We start from the raw sequence: 16,983 nt of genomic DNA, 5'->3' as shown, positions 1-16,983 counted from the left end.
AAAGTAGATGGGATAAAAAGCACTTGGAGATATATTAGTCTTGAAAACAAAATGGAACACCGCTGCCTGACACTGAAGGTGTCAGGAGGAATTTTTAGAAGACAAATGTCTATGGAGTGGGGTAGGAAGTTGAAAGAGTTCCTGCCTCATGACTGTTACTCCCCATTAATCATGGGGACAAACTAGGGAGATTAGGGAGAGTGAAGACTGAGCAAAAGGCCTCAGGGAAGAATGAGATTTTGAAATAGCTGCTGAAGGAAACTGAAGAGCAAGGAGATAAAGAATGAATAAAAAGAATAGCCAGTAGTATGGAGGATTCCATTGAAATTGGGGACCGTGAGCTTACGTGACCTGAATAGCTCCTGTTGTATATTTTTTTCTTTAGCTGTGCTGAAAAGTTCATATGTGGGTGTGAAGAAATTGAATGGAAAATTAATCCAAAGTCTCAGACCTGCAGAGCATTGAAAGCAGAAATAAGGTTGGGAATCTGAGGGTGATAGTGGGAGAGAAGTTCAAATTATTGACCCTAGAATCTTGCCTGGTGGAGGAAGTGATCAGATGAACATTGACAGATGCAGAAAAAAATGAAGGGATTAAGAGACTAGAGGTATAGATAAGGTTGATGAGCTGCTGGAAGGAAGCTATAAATGAGAAATGATGTTCCTGCAAAACCATAGTAATATAACAGCAAAAGCAATATTTATTAAGCAATTACTGTGTCAAGCAGTGCTTTAAATGTTTTATTATATTTAATCATCAGAACAACCGTGTGAAGTAGTTACTATTATTCTACCCCTTTTTTTCCTTTTAATTAAGTAAATTAAAGTACTGAGAGTTTAAATAACTTGTTAAATCAGTATGTGGCAGAGCCCACTTTCTTAACCACCATGAAGGTCAAAGTTAAAGTCCTAAAGATATCGTTTATTTACAAAGGAAGGAAGTTTCACAGGAAACAGAAGGAAATGGGTGGTAAAAAAAATAAATAAACGGAAACTGGGAGGCCAGAGTTCCGCGGAAAGAGTACAGAGCGAACGGGGACAAAGTTGGAAGAGACAAGAATAAATCCTTGAGGAGTCTCACAATTTGAATGGTGCTAAAGGATTACCAGAATGAATGGCACTGTAAAAACAATTGACCCTAGATTTCCCTACTTTTTAAGCAAGATTATTGGTGCCAACTCAAGGCACGTACTATATATCATAGGCAGCTCAGAGAATAAAGTTGAGAAAGCCCCATGCCTGCCCCCAAGGAACTTACAATCTAGACACAAATAAAACAAGCACTTTTTAAAAGCATAATACAAGTCAGAGTAAGAAAATGTCAGAAAGACTAAACTGTAATGCTCTGAGGCTCAAATTTATTAAAGATTTCATTTGCCTAGAAAGATCTGAAAAGGTAGATGTGACCCTGTGGATACCTAGGACAGACAGAAGTAGAAAAGTGAGGCAGTGTATTCTAGAGAGAAGAAACTGCATAAACAAAGCATTGAGGTAGGTGAGTCTAGGGAACACTGGGGAGCAGTAAGCAAAGCAACTGACTGGTACCCGGAGCACACATAAGATTGGAAAGGTAACCTGAGATCATGGTGTAATTTAGGATGACATCCTGAATTTTACTTAGTTCAGAAAGCAGTGAGGAACTATTAGATGGTTTGAACTGGGAAATTATAGAATTGGAGGTTCAGGCCCAATGCCTCATTAGAAGAGTCTTCTCCTCAGAATTTTTAGCTTATTTTCCAGAAAGAGACAAACTCATGCAATGAAGTACCATTCTTGACAGTGGTGAAACTCATATATTTTTCATGGTAATAAAACTTCCACAGTTTGATCACTACCCCATAAAAAATAAACTGTTTTCCTTATTTTTCCACTAAAGAAGTTAATTACAGTATGCTTGTCCTCTTCCAGACAATATTTTAAATGCTATGAAATAAAGTAAAAATGAACATGAAAAGCAGCCTATTAAATAGAGAAGTTATAAGACAATATGTATCTGAGAGGTACATGAGGAAACAGAGAAGAATTTTGCTTTGGTAAAAAAACAACAACACAGGATTGAAGGGGATTTAGGAACCAATTGCGCATGTCTATACGGACCAGTTCTCTTTTGTGTCTCCACACATACGTCAGCAGTGCAGAAGCCCTCCAAAGGCAAAGCCAAGGGCACTTACCAAATTGTTTTGTGCCATGGTTAGCTCTAAGCCTAGAACGTCAAAATATTCATAAACTTTACATGTTCTTTTTTTAAAATGTATTCAAAAGGATCACTACAGAAAAGCTGATGGCTTTTGGTGAACAAAAAAAAATCTTTTCTATGGGAATAAACAATGGGTCTGGCCAGTTTTCCTCAAATCATATTCCAGTGGCACCTGCATCTGGACAACTAGGGATGATCCTCTAAAATGCAGGTACAAGGCCACCCTCCAGATCTAGAAAATCAGAATCTCTGAGTGTAAGACCTGGTGATCTGAACTTTTATAAACTTCCTAGGCGATCTGTATATATACTAAGGCTTTTGAACCTTTGGTCACCTGGAAGGATACCAAACAAAACAAAACGGGTTGGCTAAAGGATGGAGGTAGGAGGAAAAAGTTTTTTCACTGTAAACTCTTTTGTGTCTTTTGAATTCTAAATTTTTTCACAAAAAAGACTTAAAAAGAATGAGCATCATATTTATATTTGCACCCCTCCAGAACCAATCGGAGCATCTGGCAAATAGGATAAGGAAAATGTTTGTGGATTTTAACTAAGCAGCATGGTCATAAATGGCATAGTTTATAGCAAATATTATAACATACTTTTTTATACCCTAACTTCCTCTCCCCTCCCCCCTGACCTTCTCAAAACAAACAGAATAATTACTGCATTGTCAACTGCTTTTGCACCAGGACCCATGTTTCGCTCCTTATTCTTCTTGGTAGTGATTCATCCATCTCCAATACCTTGAACTTATCAGAGGCTGGAAAGTATAGATAAAGCTTCCCACATCTTTCTCTTAGCCATACTTTTACAACTGGTATCTGTTTCCTTTCTCATAAATGCCAGTATATAAGATATTTGGCATTTACCATTTGCCTCTTATAGAAAAAAATCATAGATAAGTATCTTGTTATACAATACTATGTTTATCGGGCTAGAATTTTTTTCAGCTGTTAATCAGATAAACTTTATGTCTTTGGCAGTTTCCAATGATTTGAGTTTTAAGCAGCTGATTAGTCTTTTGGGTAACAAGGAGAATTGCTTGCAGTTTGCTTACAGCAAAAAACTGTTATAGAAATGCAATTGTAACTTCTTTTGACATTTTCCTTCTCACTGGATTCTGCATGTAGAGTAAAGATAACTTATTTTGACACATTCAATCCTTTTTTTAAAAACAAAACAAAACCCCTTAGTTCTGAAACACTCTTAAAATTATAAAGGCATCTTCTTTAGGAAACGACTAATATCTACTTTCCCTGAAATGGCAACCTTTTCAAGCTGCTTCTTTGTTTCTTTCTATTCCATGCAGACATTGTTGTCAGATGAGGAAGTGCCAAGAAGTAAGGTGACACTATAGTTGTCACAGATTAGAACAGAAGAAGAAATACTATTTGGAAAGCAAGCTAATTTTTGACCAAAACCTTCTCTTTATATATCTGTTCCCACCTGTGCTGATGCTTGTTGTGCATACCTTCCTAACAAAAATAATAAGAAAACTTGGAGAGGTGACATGTTCAGCAAAAGATATGTACAATGTTCCATGTGTAGAGAGAATATTGTGATTCACCCCCCCAATAAAAGTTTAAAAAGAAATTGAAGTGTTTTATGTCCTGAACAATTATATATTCCTTTTATGGCCTTGTATTTCTTTAGGAGCACAAAACAAATCCCAGGCTTGAGTCCAAAGCCTAAAAGTGTCATGAGGTGACAGGCATGACAAAACCATCACTTTGAAGCAGGACTTTTGCTTATGGTACACTTTGTATTATGTTAAAGTTGATATACAAAAATAGAATTGAAAACCTCGGAAAGTTTCCCTGGTTGGAGGTTAAGTAGCTTTTCTTTTACAGGATTAAGTTCAACACCTTAATTCTTGCCAGTCAGGTTCAGTTTCAGCAAAAGCAATGTGATCAACCAGCTCATACTCACTTTGGGCCACTTCTGTTTTTACCAGAGAGAGAAGCATGTTTTACTTTCTACACTCATACAAGTAAAAAAGTGGCACTCTGCTTTAAATGTCACAGCATAAAATGCTTTCCAAGGTTGAAAAGTAAATTCAAAGGGATGTCAAATGTATTAGTATCAGAAAGTCAAACAGTATCTCTAAGTTTTTCATTTTCTGTCCAATGCAGATATTAAGGTGAAATATAGACACAGATTTTTTGATAAATCTTTCAGAAAAATAAAGCGATAAATTTGAATTAGTGGCTAACTAGGTTAACATATTTTTTTTACATTGTATGAAAAAAATTTAATAGAAAGACACTTGAAGTATCATTTTGCCATTGTAATTGGGCCACACTGAAAAATGTAGCATATAAAACAAATGATGAAAGACTGCTTTGAATGGTTATCAGGAAAGAACTTCCAAATTTAAGTATGATTTTCTTAAATCTCTCAATAGACTACTGTTTTGATAAATTTTGGAGGAAACAAAGGAGGGGGTGAGAAAGGTCAAACAATTGAACCTACTATAAAAAATAACCAGAAGGTTAGGTTTTAAAAGTCTCATTTTTCACAAATACCCCAAATGGTAAAAGTCTTACTTATCAATTCCATGACTGCATCAGTCTGCTGGTAGCTATTTAAAATCACCCTTAAAGTATTTTGTCTGTGAAAGTTCTAAGATTTAAAATATATTCAGGCAGAGTGAATAGACACATGATTAAATATTCTTGATCACACTTGAAGCTTTTCATGTTAAAGTCTGTGATTTGTTCTATATAATATAGGATATTACTGCTTCCTTTTATTCATAGTTGTAAGTAATTATATTTTTCTGATTTTTTATATCAGAACTTTCTCTCATCTCTGCCACTTAACCTCAATAAATTTTCTTAAATACTTCTCTCAACCAGTCTCTTAATGAATGAACCTATTATATTTCATTATTATGATGATTATAATAACCATTATTACTATTCATTCATATGACATTATATATTTTAGGAGCATACTATTAACCCATGAATTACGTTTATGATCTCTTTATAGCAGCATAAATGCCACAGTGGTTTTCATTGCCATTGAAAATCTCATGCAGAATTATTTCCATTTGTCAACACTAACCAACAAAAGCTATTTGCATTCACTTTAAGCAGTAGCTTTAAAAATGCCCATTCTGGGCTTCCCTGGTGGTGCAGTGGTTGAGAGTCCGCTTGCCGATGCAGGGGACGCGGGTTCGTGACCCGGTCCGGGAAGATCCCACATCCCGCGGAGCGGCTGGGCCCGTGAGCCATGGCCGCTGAGCCTGCGCGTCCGGAGCCTGTGCTCCGCGATGGGAGAGGCCACAACAGTGAGAGGCCCGCGGACCGCAAAAAAACAAAAACAAAAAAACAAACAAAAACAGCCCATTCTACATTCCTGACCAATTTAACTAAACCTAAAGAATTCAAATTTATTTTATTATAAAAAGATCCCCATGTTTGCTATAATTTTTTTTCAATGGGTGGATTCAATCTAGGACACCTGCTTCCATAGGAATAGTTTATCTAGCTGAGCACTGAAAACTTTTCTTAAAGGAGGTATTTGATATTGGAAATAGTAGACTCAATAAATATGGAAAAGGGTTTCAGAGTGTCATTGATGGAAAATAGTTGATAGTTCTTTTAGTAAAAATTCATTCACTAGTTTTTTGTCATTATGGCCTCTAATAAATACAAATCAGAGGATATTCAGTTAATGCTAATAATCACAATTCATTGATTATTTATATCCATTAATTCTACATACTATGTTACAAATCAGATTAAGTTGATTGAAATTACAAAATCCCAACCTCCTGCTGCCTCAAATTATGAATAGTTCACATATCATGAAGCCACTACGTGTGAACATCTAGGATGTGTTATTCAGCATCAGTTGAATTGCACCAACGTGGGTCTGTGGCAGTTAGACTCATTTTTTGTTATGAAATACATTAAAACCTTAGGAAAAAAATGCTCATTTTTTTTAATAACACATCCTCCAGAGTGCATTAATATAGTGAGAGTATTTGAGATATGTCCAAAATTCAAAAACATTTCATGAACTGAAACCCTGTGCAAAGACTTCTTAAGAAAAACTAGCATTGCTGTGATTGCACTGCCCCCTTGGGTTAAAATAACTTGTGTTTACATTGAAGTTCATTTGCCTTTTTCAGATCAGCATTTTCATGACCCATTTGTCTAACTATGGGAATGACCGACTAGGATTATATACATTTGTCAATCTAGCCAACTTCGTGCAGAGCTGGACCAACTTACGACTTCAGACTCTGCCTCCAGTGCAGCTGGCTCATAAATATTTTGAGCTCTTTCCTGATCAAAAAGACCCTCTCTGGCAGGTAAGATTGGGTCAATGATTGGTATTATTAATGAATCCCACAAACATATCTTGGAGTTTCATGAGGTAATCCAAATCTGAAAAGTGAAGACATCCTGGGGAAACAATAATGTACGTTTTGTACGTTAGTAGATTTGAGAAACTTCATAGTGGGCCATATTCTCTGTTCCTGTGCCCATTAGAAACTATGGAATTCTGAAAGCTCAGTGAGAGGTTCAGTGGATATAATGTTTTGAATCAGGATTGAGGGATCAATTTGCAGATTGCAATAGGCTGAAAGAGCAGAAGATGGTTTAGGCGTGTGTTAGACAGGTAGCCAGCTGGTCAGCCTTGAGCACATCACCTCTCATGACTAAATGACATTACAGGGGTAGGTGAGAAGATTTCAGAACTGACCTCTGTTTCTGAACCACGAGGTACACCAGCAGCTGCAGAATATAGTCAGCTTTCAAAAGTATTATCGGGAATTACTTTGGACATGAGGAAAGTGTTTAGTGGCAAAATCACTGAGCTTCTTAAGAGAAAATGTCACATAAACATGGCATATTCAAACTGTTCCTGGCATGAGCCAGATTTCAAAGCTTACACTCTCATGTGTCTAGAATTGCAAAAACATACTTTGAGCTTAGATTCCCCACACCATGATCTGGAGAAAGTAATAATCTTTAGCAAATAACTACATAGTGCTTATTACATGTCTGACTGGGTTGTTTACATATATTCATTCATTTAATCCTCACAACTACCCTTTGAGGTAGGTATAGTTATTATCGCCATTTTACAGATGAAGAAACTGGGGCACAGAAAGGCTGAGACACTTAAGCAAGGTCATACAGCTGCTATGTGACAGAGTGGGAAAGAATTCCAGGCCACTGCGCTCTGAATCAATGTTCTAAATGAGAGTTACTGACAGAGCTGATGGTATAATAATAATGATCTTCAGAAGCAGAATTCAGTAAATTTCACAGATTGAAGTTACAGTAAGCTCTGCACTTATATTCTATTCATTTAGCTCTGAACTTGAGCTAATTACCTCCTGGGCACAAACAGATAACCCCAAGAAGAAACGTAACTACACATTTTAGTAGGTTAAAGTTGGTGGTTATAAAATTATCACTGCATATTATTTTGCAGTTAAGATTTTAAAACACCCATCTTTTTATGTTAACCACTACAGAACATCACCTGGTGTTAGCCACTGGAAAGACATGAAACTTTCCTGCTAATTTAACACCTTATTTTTAAACTGAAATCATTATTATTTCAGGTCAAACCACTTTTTTTCTAAACCAACAGCCAAAAAGAATACCCTTACTTTAATCTTAAAATCTGTTGCTTATGCTAAATAAGCAGGTTTATTTAACTGCACGTATTTATAGTGTTAGTTGAATAGAAATAGAGTGTTGTCCTGTTTGCCTATTCCTGAATAATATTAAAAGGTGCTGTTAATTCTTTACATAATATGCACTTAGAGGTTAAAATTAAGGATGTTCTAGATACATCTTGCACAGTGGGTTTGGTTTAACTACTATAGACCAAAAGCAGATTCCCTAAGGTAGTAATTCACCCTCATTTTACCCGTTCACTGAAATTTAGTGCTTTTTAGTATCACAGTCTGTAAAGTTATAGTTTTAGACATACATTTACTGACCTTTGAAGGCAGCTGAAAGGAATCTGCTGTCTCTTTAAATATTATTACAGCCAGATCCATCTCCCTTTAAAAGCATAGCACAAAAGCTCAAAGTTACTTAGAATAAAAGTCTGACACCTTAAATTTCAGTTACTTATTGAATGCTGAGAGTGTATCTTCTTTTAGGTTAGCGCAAGGACAGTCTCTGCCCAACAAGCTCATTATTTTAAAACTTAAACCACACACCCACAGTTAAGACATAGAACTGCCAATAGCAGAAAAAATATTAAACCTGCAGTGCTATGAAGCTGTTTTCCCATAATGGAAATGTCTCCCCTCCCTCACCTCCTCAGTAGGCACTCAACTTCAGTATGGAAAGGAGTTCTTTGAAATCTCCCATGATGCCACTTCAAGACTTTCACTAAAAGAAGGAGACACATAGCCTTGTTTCCTGGGATATCTTTTCAAGGACAGAAGTTGAAAAACTCTAGCACACAATGGGCACCCACAAAAATACATCTCTATTTTCTTCTCCTGTTTAGAATCCTTGTGATGACAAACGCCACAGAGACATTTGGTCTAAAGAAAAAACCTGTGATCGCTTACCAAAATTCTTGGTAATAGGACCCCAGAAAACTGGTGAGAAATTTGTGTTATAATTAACCAAACTGTAAAAATCCTGATGAGAAGACAGTGAATTCATGTCACAATGACTTCTCAAACTGCCTATAAATATTGATGAATGAATAACATTTTATTCTCCGACGTAATCTTTGTTTAGCTCAATAATGTGTTTTTTAAAGTAAAAAGGATGAAAATAGATGTCACACAGTTTGAATATCCAGCAGTCAATGTGGTGGCAAAAGTTATGTTTTTTCCAAAGACCTTAATTGAAAACTGGTGTTATTAACATTTCTAAAATCAAAACTAATCATGTGTTTGGAGAGTGACTGACAGGATTTCATCAAAAGTCAAAATGGACATATGTAAGTACCTATAACTCTTCTGGAAATCTAGCCTCTTCCTGCCATCTTCCTGTTATAGTTTATTTCTAGACTATTTCTTGCAGAAATGACTATTTTCTAAAAGTCTATAAAAGATGTTTGACAAGCAGAATTCCTAGACGTAAACAAAACTTTGTGCTAAGAAAGATATTTATTCATACCCAGGAGAAATCTTTGGCACTTTTTCTTAAATTGGTGTGCAATTTTTTCCCTCAAACTTCTTGTCTCTGTAAGAATCGTTATTAAAATGAAGCCCAGTGGAAGCTTTAAAATGCCGGACATTCAAGCTGTATCCTGCATGATAAATTATTTGGGGCTTTTCATTTCTAGCTTCACCGAAAACAGCCATTTCAACCCTTCCTAAGGGGAATACATTCCCTTTCCTCATTTCTCTAGAAATAACTGGGGAGAATTCTACGTAATGCACACAGTAAGTTTAGCCTATTCGTTTTCTCTTAATCCCATTCACAAATATCAATCTGAAAACAATAATAAATATGACAAATAGTTCTCTTATCCTTATTTATTTCGCTTGTCCTTATCTATTTAAAGTCAAGAAGCAACTAGAAAGACATTTAAAGTCTCTTTAGCGAACTCCCACTGTCATCACATAGCTTTGTCATTAACAAATCACATCTCTCTGAAGCTTGGCAGATCAAGTTTGCCTCAGAAAGCCCTGCAGGATATGCTTCCTCTTGTGTTGTGCTAGATATGCAGACATTTTAATATCATAGTTAGATGACATAATTACTTGTCATCTTCAACTCATCTGGGTTTCCAAATGTTTATGTTACAATTTGTAGATGACATTTACCTTTGGAAGGGGATTTTTATCTCCTTTTTATAGAAATTGAATTTTTTCCCAGTTTTATAGAGGTATAATTTACACACAGTAAAATTCACCCATTTTAAATGCACAGTTTGATGAATTTTAGAAATTGCACACAGTGGTATAACCACTACAACATTAAAGATTTAGAACACTTCTGTCTCCCTAAAAAGTTTCTCCATGTCTTTTTCTTCTGAGTCCTTGTGGGATTTTTTTTTTTAATTCAAACAGAAAGTCACAAAAATTATAATCATCCTCATCAGTTCACTCAGTCCCATGTAATTAATTTTTTTTCAATCTTGATCTTTTGTTAGCACTTTTATGAATTCATCAGTTTTCTATTAGAGTTCTGAAAATGCTTATTCATTCAGTTCAGCAGTATAGTCAGTTACCAGAAACCTGTACTTGTCGGTCTTTTCCGTGATCTCCATGTCTTTTTCTCCCCCATCCTCATCCACAGCCCCTTTCCGCCACTATAGTTTTGCCTTTTCTAGAATTTCACATAAATGGAATCATAAAATATGTAACCTTTTGTGTTGGACTTCTTTCACTTAGCATATTGCTTTTGAGATTCATCCATATTGTTGTATATATTGATTTTTTTTTTTATTGCGGTATGCGGGCCTCTCACTGCTGTGGCACAAACCCGTGTCCCCTGCATCGGCAAGCGGACTCTCAACCACTGCACCACCAGGGAAGCCCTATATCGATATTTTATGAGATTATTTTTTAAATGGGCAAACATATCTTCTTATATCAGTTCCATAAAAATTAATTAGCTTCATTTTTATCTTTAGTTTTGCCAAAAGTATTTTTCTGAATAATTTTGCATGGATGTATAGTCATCTGGATATTCAAATATTTTTAGTGTTGAAACTAACAAATATAAAAACTGAAGCTTTTTTTGAACGTGTGTCTATGATTATGCAGTTGAGATACACACACACACACACACACACACACAAACACACAGGACAGTTTATTCAGACCCAAGAATATGAGTAGATAAAGACAGAATTCAAACACCACAACTTAACAATTTTTTGACCACTGATAAATTACAGTATGCCTTTTACTGACTATACAAATGATTAGATCTTATTCATTTTTTGTCTTATTAATGCTCATCATGCTATTAAAAGCAAATAACATGATTTAATACAATTCTTAAAAATAAAATTCAGAAAAGAATGTTATCAGTTGATCTGATAATGGAATTAATCTATTTTCTTTTTTCACATTGTAATAGCTATTCTTTCTGTCTTTACAAATACTATATTCTTTTCAATTTTTAAAAAATGCATTACTGAACTCTATCTCAATAAAATTATTTTTAAAAATACCTTACTAATATTTAGATATGGAGCTATTTAGGTAACTTTCACGTAGATTATCTCACTTGACCCTCAGAGAGCCCTGATAGCTAAGTATTTTCTTCCCCACTACACAGATAAGAAAACTAAGACTCAGGTTAGATATTTTTGTTCAAGTTCACACAGCTGGTAAGTGCTGGAAATAAAACTCTTGATCCTAGAAGTTATCGGACTCTAAAGATCATGCTCTAGGACTTCCCTGGTGGCCCAGTGGTTAAGAATCCGCCTGCCAATGTAGGGGACACGGGTTCAATCCCTGGTCTGGGAAGATCCCACATGCCGCAGAGCAACTAAGCCTGTGCGCCACAGCTACTGAGCCTGCGCTCTAGAGCCCATGTGCCACAACTACTGAAGCCCACGTGCCTAGAGCCCGTGCTCTGCAACGAGAGAAGCCACTGTGATGAGAAGCCCACGCACCGCAACGAAGAGTAGCCCCTGCTCGCAGCAATAAAGAACGCCTGAGCACAGCAACGAAGACCCAACGCATACAAAAATTTAAAAATAAATAAATTTATTAAATAAATAAATAAATAAATAAATACATAAATAAAGATCATGCTCTAGAAAGCTTTACTATGGATTCCAAGTAATGGAACATTTTTTTTCCCAATAAGTTTTAGATTTTGTCCCATATTTCTTCTAAGTCAGTGATTCTCAAAGTGTACTAAATCAGAAACTGGGATAGAGCCCAGCTCTCTGTTTTAAATAGCCTCCAGGTGAATATGATGCACGCTAAAGTTTGAGAAGCACTGTTTTAAGTTAAGTTTGTGAAGAACATTTTTACCTTGTATATCATAGGTTATCTGTGATTGTAGATAAAATATTCATTGTTTGGCTCAGATATAATCTAGGAACACTGCCTCTTCCAATTCATTGTTTTAGAGAATATTGCTGTTGACAGTTATTTTAACAAATCTATATGAGTACCTGTGATGTGCCATTCTCTTCCCAAAAATGCAAATTTTGTCATGTCACTAACAAAGGGCACCAATTTTTTTTCAAATTTAGCAATTTAAACAATTTTGGCACTACTTTTTAGAGGTATGTAAATGCATTCAAACTTAAACTGGTTAAAAGTTTAAATTCTGTCTCAAATTAATAAGCTTTCATAGGCCTCAGGAAGAACTTTATAGGGAAACCCAAGTATTAATTTGATAACGTAACATCTCATATTAAATAATGATAGCTTTCATTTATATGGTACTTTATTAATATCAAAATATCTTCAGATACAATATGACTTTTTGTCCTCAGAGAAGGCCTAGGAAATAATCAAGGCAGGAGATTTTCCACTAATAAGTCAAGACAAAGAAGCTAAAAGCCGAAGACACAGACCAAGTCAGTGACTGAACTGAGGTCAAAAGCCAGTTCTCCCAGTTCCTGCACAGGCCTTTTCTCACATCACACTGTCCTCATTTTTTAGAATTTGCTTCTTTTAAGATGCTGGTTATCTATTCAATTTATTTCAAGGAGTATTTATATGTATCTGTTTGGATCATTGAAACACTTAGTTTATTAATGACTTTGAAATGCTAATAATAGGAAACTGTGTTTTTGTTTAATTAATCTCTGAACCTCTATTATCTTTTCAGGAACCACTGCTTTGTATTTGTTCCTGGTTATGCATCCTTCCATCCTTAGTAACTCCCCCAGCCCAAAAACCTTTGAGGAGGTACAGTTCTTTAATAGAAATAACTACCACAGGGGGATTGATTGGTAAGATGGGTTATTAGTATAAATCTAAAAGTATATGTACTGTGCACAGTATAAAATTAGCGCTTATAATTATAAACATTTAAGTTTGTAGCCACAAATAAAAGTCATCCTCCATGCCTTATAAACTGATTGAATAGAAGGAGCACGTAAATTATTCGTAACAAACTTCTTCTCAGGTTATGAAGGGACTTGTCGCCTCAAGAGACTTACATGTAATTTTAATTTGCATTAATTATCTTTGATGGTAATTACAGATAAAAAGTCAGAGAAATACCTAATACACAGGAATTTCATTTCTCTCTACGCTTAAGAAAACACTTTCATAACTTTCTGTTCTTATGCACTTTGCATTTAAGTGATGCTACAGTTCACATATATAATTTTCAATTTTTACTTTGGTACAAAAGGTAAATAAATAGAACTAGAAATGTGTATGCATTTTATGAGTAGTGAAAGCTATAAAAAAGCTATCAACAGTATACAAAATTTAATTTTTGGCCTTTGAAATTAGAACCATATCAACCATCTAAGTAAAAGAGTTAAATTAAAATTAAAAGTTAAAATGTCAATATACACAAAATATGTGATGGAGCAGGAATAAATGTTGCAAACAGACATGTTAATCATAAAATGTATCTAGAAGTCTTTCTTTTAAGATATAAATTCTGGGCAGAAAGTGGTATAAAAGAGTAAATTCTTACAATAACTCTAGAGCATGAACATAAACATTCTGCATGTAGTTTAGCAAAAAGGTGTATATTAACTTCTGTTGTCAAATCACATAATCTCTGTTTTATATGTATCAACCCCCTCAAGTTTTGCTTGTGAGCCATCCAAACGGAAAGCTGAAGAAATGGATTGAGTATAAGTTGAGCACCTACTAGGATTTACATATATTCTAATTGTTATATATTTCCCTGAGAATTCTTCAGTACAGTGCTTGATATTGATTAATTGCAGTAGTGTTAAATAACAACTGTGAGAATCAAGAAACCCATCAACTACTTCAGCCACTATTTTCCCACTGACTCAAATATCAACATACATGCTTATATACAGTTCACATCAGGACTAAAGGGGGTGATTAAAAACTGCTTTGGAAGTGGAGAGGAATTCAATAATACTTGGAGGGCTTCCCTGGTGGTGCAGTGGTTGAGAATCTGCCTGCCAATGCAGGGGACATGGGTTCGAGCCCTGGTCTGGGAAGATCCCACATGCCACGGAGCAACTAAGCCCGTGCGCCACAGCTACTGAGCCTGCGCGTCTGGAGCCTGTGCTCCGCAACAAGAGAGGCCGCGACAGTGAGAGGCCCGTGCACTGCGATGAAGAGTGGCCCCCACTCGCCATAACTAGAGAAAGCCCTCACACAGAAACGAAGACCCAACACAGCCAAAAATAAATAAATAAATTTAAAAATAATAATAATACTTGGATTCCCTGGGACAAGAATATCTGTGAGAATATTGAATTAAAAAAAAAAAAAAAAGCTGGGCTTCCCTGGTGGCGCAGTGGTTGAGAGTCCGCCTGCCGATGCAGGGGACACGGGTTCGTGCCCTGGTCCAGGAAGATCCCACATGCCGTGGAGCGGCTGGGCCCGTGAGCCATGGCCACTGAGCCTGCGCGTCCAGAACCTGTGCTCCGCAACGGAGAGGCCACAACAGTGAGAGGCCCACGTACCGGAAAAAAAAAAAAAAAAAGGTGTTCTTAGACAGTAATGTGTACAGGCACTATAACAGAAATGAAAAGTCCCTTAGTAGTCTACAAAGAGATGGCATAAATAAGTAGAAAACTAAAGACAATTAAAGATTTTAATTATAACTCACTAAAATACCCCAATTGTAAACACTTTTGATTGACAATTGTGTGTTTATAAAAGGCAGTTAACATAAAGAGCAAATAATGGTAACTGCAAATGTCAATCTATTAGCAATAACTAGAGCTTTGCTCTCAAAGACATCAGTGTATTCAGTCTTCGGTCTGGCCTTACCCCTCCCTGAAGCATCAGCACCTCAGCAGTCCCTTTAGGACCACAGAGCCACAAGGTTGAAGATTATGTGTCTCAGCATGCCAAGGTCACTTACAGAAGCTCAGGCACAGTTAGTTAATCTGGATACATGGATCTGCTCTTCTTGGAGAACTGGGCAAAACCAGGGCTGCCCTAACTAACAGGCAGCCTAAACACAGGCTTAGGGCACAAGCAAAGCAGGGCAAATGAAAATGAGAAAACTCCATCTTTGATTAAATAGCCAAGATTTGTGATCAGAATCTCTAAGAAAAATGTTTGATTTATGCATACAGTTAAGTTTTATGTTTCATGGCTTGGTGTTATTTTTTATAATTACCTGGGGAGGCAGTGGATGGTTGAAGTGGCACATGGAGAGCCATAAAATCCTGTTAACACTTGGAACCTCTAAACATCTTAATTTGGCTTTGAGTAAAATCACGTAAAAATACAGGGTCAACCCAAGAAACAAATAAATGTGGAGTGCTGCAAAAAATCAGGTCTTTCAGTTAAAAAAAATCGCTGAGCTGTTATGGGAGTAGCAAAGCTTAAATGAGGCCGGCATTCGCTTTTAACCTACATATTGTTAAACCACTCTAGTTTGCTCACCAATTCTTTGAATAACCTGAATTCATATTCCAAACGTGGACGTATTTCCACCCTGGAAATATGAAGCTGAATTCTTTATTTTCTTATGAATTCATCAAACATTTTTCAAGTGCTTATTACTACCAGCCACTATATTAGAAAAAACATGGGCATATAGGCAAACAGGAACTGGCCCCTGCTTTCTCTGTGAGCCTCTGGAGCCTTGTGGGTCCAAGATCCAGAACTGCTGGAGGAAGTTTTCAAGGCCCAAAGTGTTGTAGGTATGGAGGACTACTGGGAAGGTGGTACAGTTTTTAGAAATTAAAAGTTATCCTGCCCTTCTTTTGTGATTCTTGGACCCTTGCTGAGAATAAGCAAGCTTGAGACAAGCTTGGACCAAATAAGATACCACTAGACACCTGATATAACCTTAGCACCCCTGGAACAAGTGTGGGCATCTAAATTAAAAAGTATCCTGAAATATGGCACTTTCTATAAATAGAGTGTACACCAGAACAGTTAACAGATCAGACTTTCCAGAAATGTTTATATGTCTTTACCCCTAAAAGAAAGGGATGCCAGAATGATATATCACCAACAAGGCATTTCCAGAAAACATAAAAGGATTTTTTTACTGCCCTGAGTTTCAAAACATCACTTTGTTGCATCAGCCAAACTTTGTAATACGGTAACAACTGGAATCCTACTAGAAGCTTTATTGTGTGACTAAAAACAACACACTGCAAAAAGAAGTCGTCACATAAATGTTAATGATTCTCTTGTTCAGTAATTACTGAACTACCTTGTCTTGGTAACCCAAAGTCATAGTGGCTTATGAATTGAAGAAGGTGTGGGTGGAGTGTGAGGCTATTATCATAAGATGTAAGAAACCCTAGAAGTTAAATTTGCACGTTCTTTCTAAAAAGGCCCCTTTTCCTTTAAAGATGTTCCTTGGTGCTTTAGAAATACCTACTATCATACGCTGAATTCATTTATATTTGACCTTTTGTACAAATGGAATATTATACAAAACCCATTATGTCCTACCTTTCTGTGCTTGAGGCTACAGGTATTCCTGTGCTCACTCTGCTGGTGATTTGAATTCTCACCACACTTAAGGATACAGGACCTGACCTTGGAAAATTTGATAGTATTTTATATCTGAAAATATATACATACTTTTTAAACTTCTATAATTTTTCTAAAGAATATAAATGGCTCTATATGGGAAAAAAATTAAGGAAATGGGCAGTGTTTATATCAGATCTGTTCTGCCCTTTGATACTTTATAGTTGAATATAATAGCAGCACAATACATTA

The 16,983-nt window shown here is 36.1% G+C and overlaps 1 protein-coding gene across 1 annotated transcript in view; it reads left to right on the top strand.

Moving 5' to 3' along the window:
• LOC307054555 (bifunctional heparan sulfate N-deacetylase/N-sulfotransferase 3) overlaps nt 1-16,983 on the top strand; it is a gene marked incomplete at both ends in the record, with an annotated part of 144,162 nt that overhangs the window by 105,802 nt on the left and 21,377 nt on the right. The window contains 3 exons of the mRNA XM_079706319.1: nt 6,340-6,522; nt 8,694-8,790; nt 12,950-13,073. Of these exons, the coding sequence (XP_079562445.1) occupies nt 6,340-6,522; nt 8,694-8,790; nt 12,950-13,073 (404 nt within the window). The remainder of the gene's footprint in view (nt 1-6,339; nt 6,523-8,693; nt 8,791-12,949; nt 13,074-16,983) is intronic.

The sequence above is a fragment of the Hyperoodon ampullatus genome (assembly GCF_949752795.1).
Source record: "Hyperoodon ampullatus genome assembly, chromosome: 1".
In the NCBI taxonomy this organism is placed as follows: Eukaryota; Metazoa; Chordata; class Mammalia; order Artiodactyla; family Ziphiidae; genus Hyperoodon; species Hyperoodon ampullatus.
The sequence above is the reverse complement of the archived record's forward strand: the minus strand, read 5'-3'. Positions and strand labels throughout refer to the sequence as shown.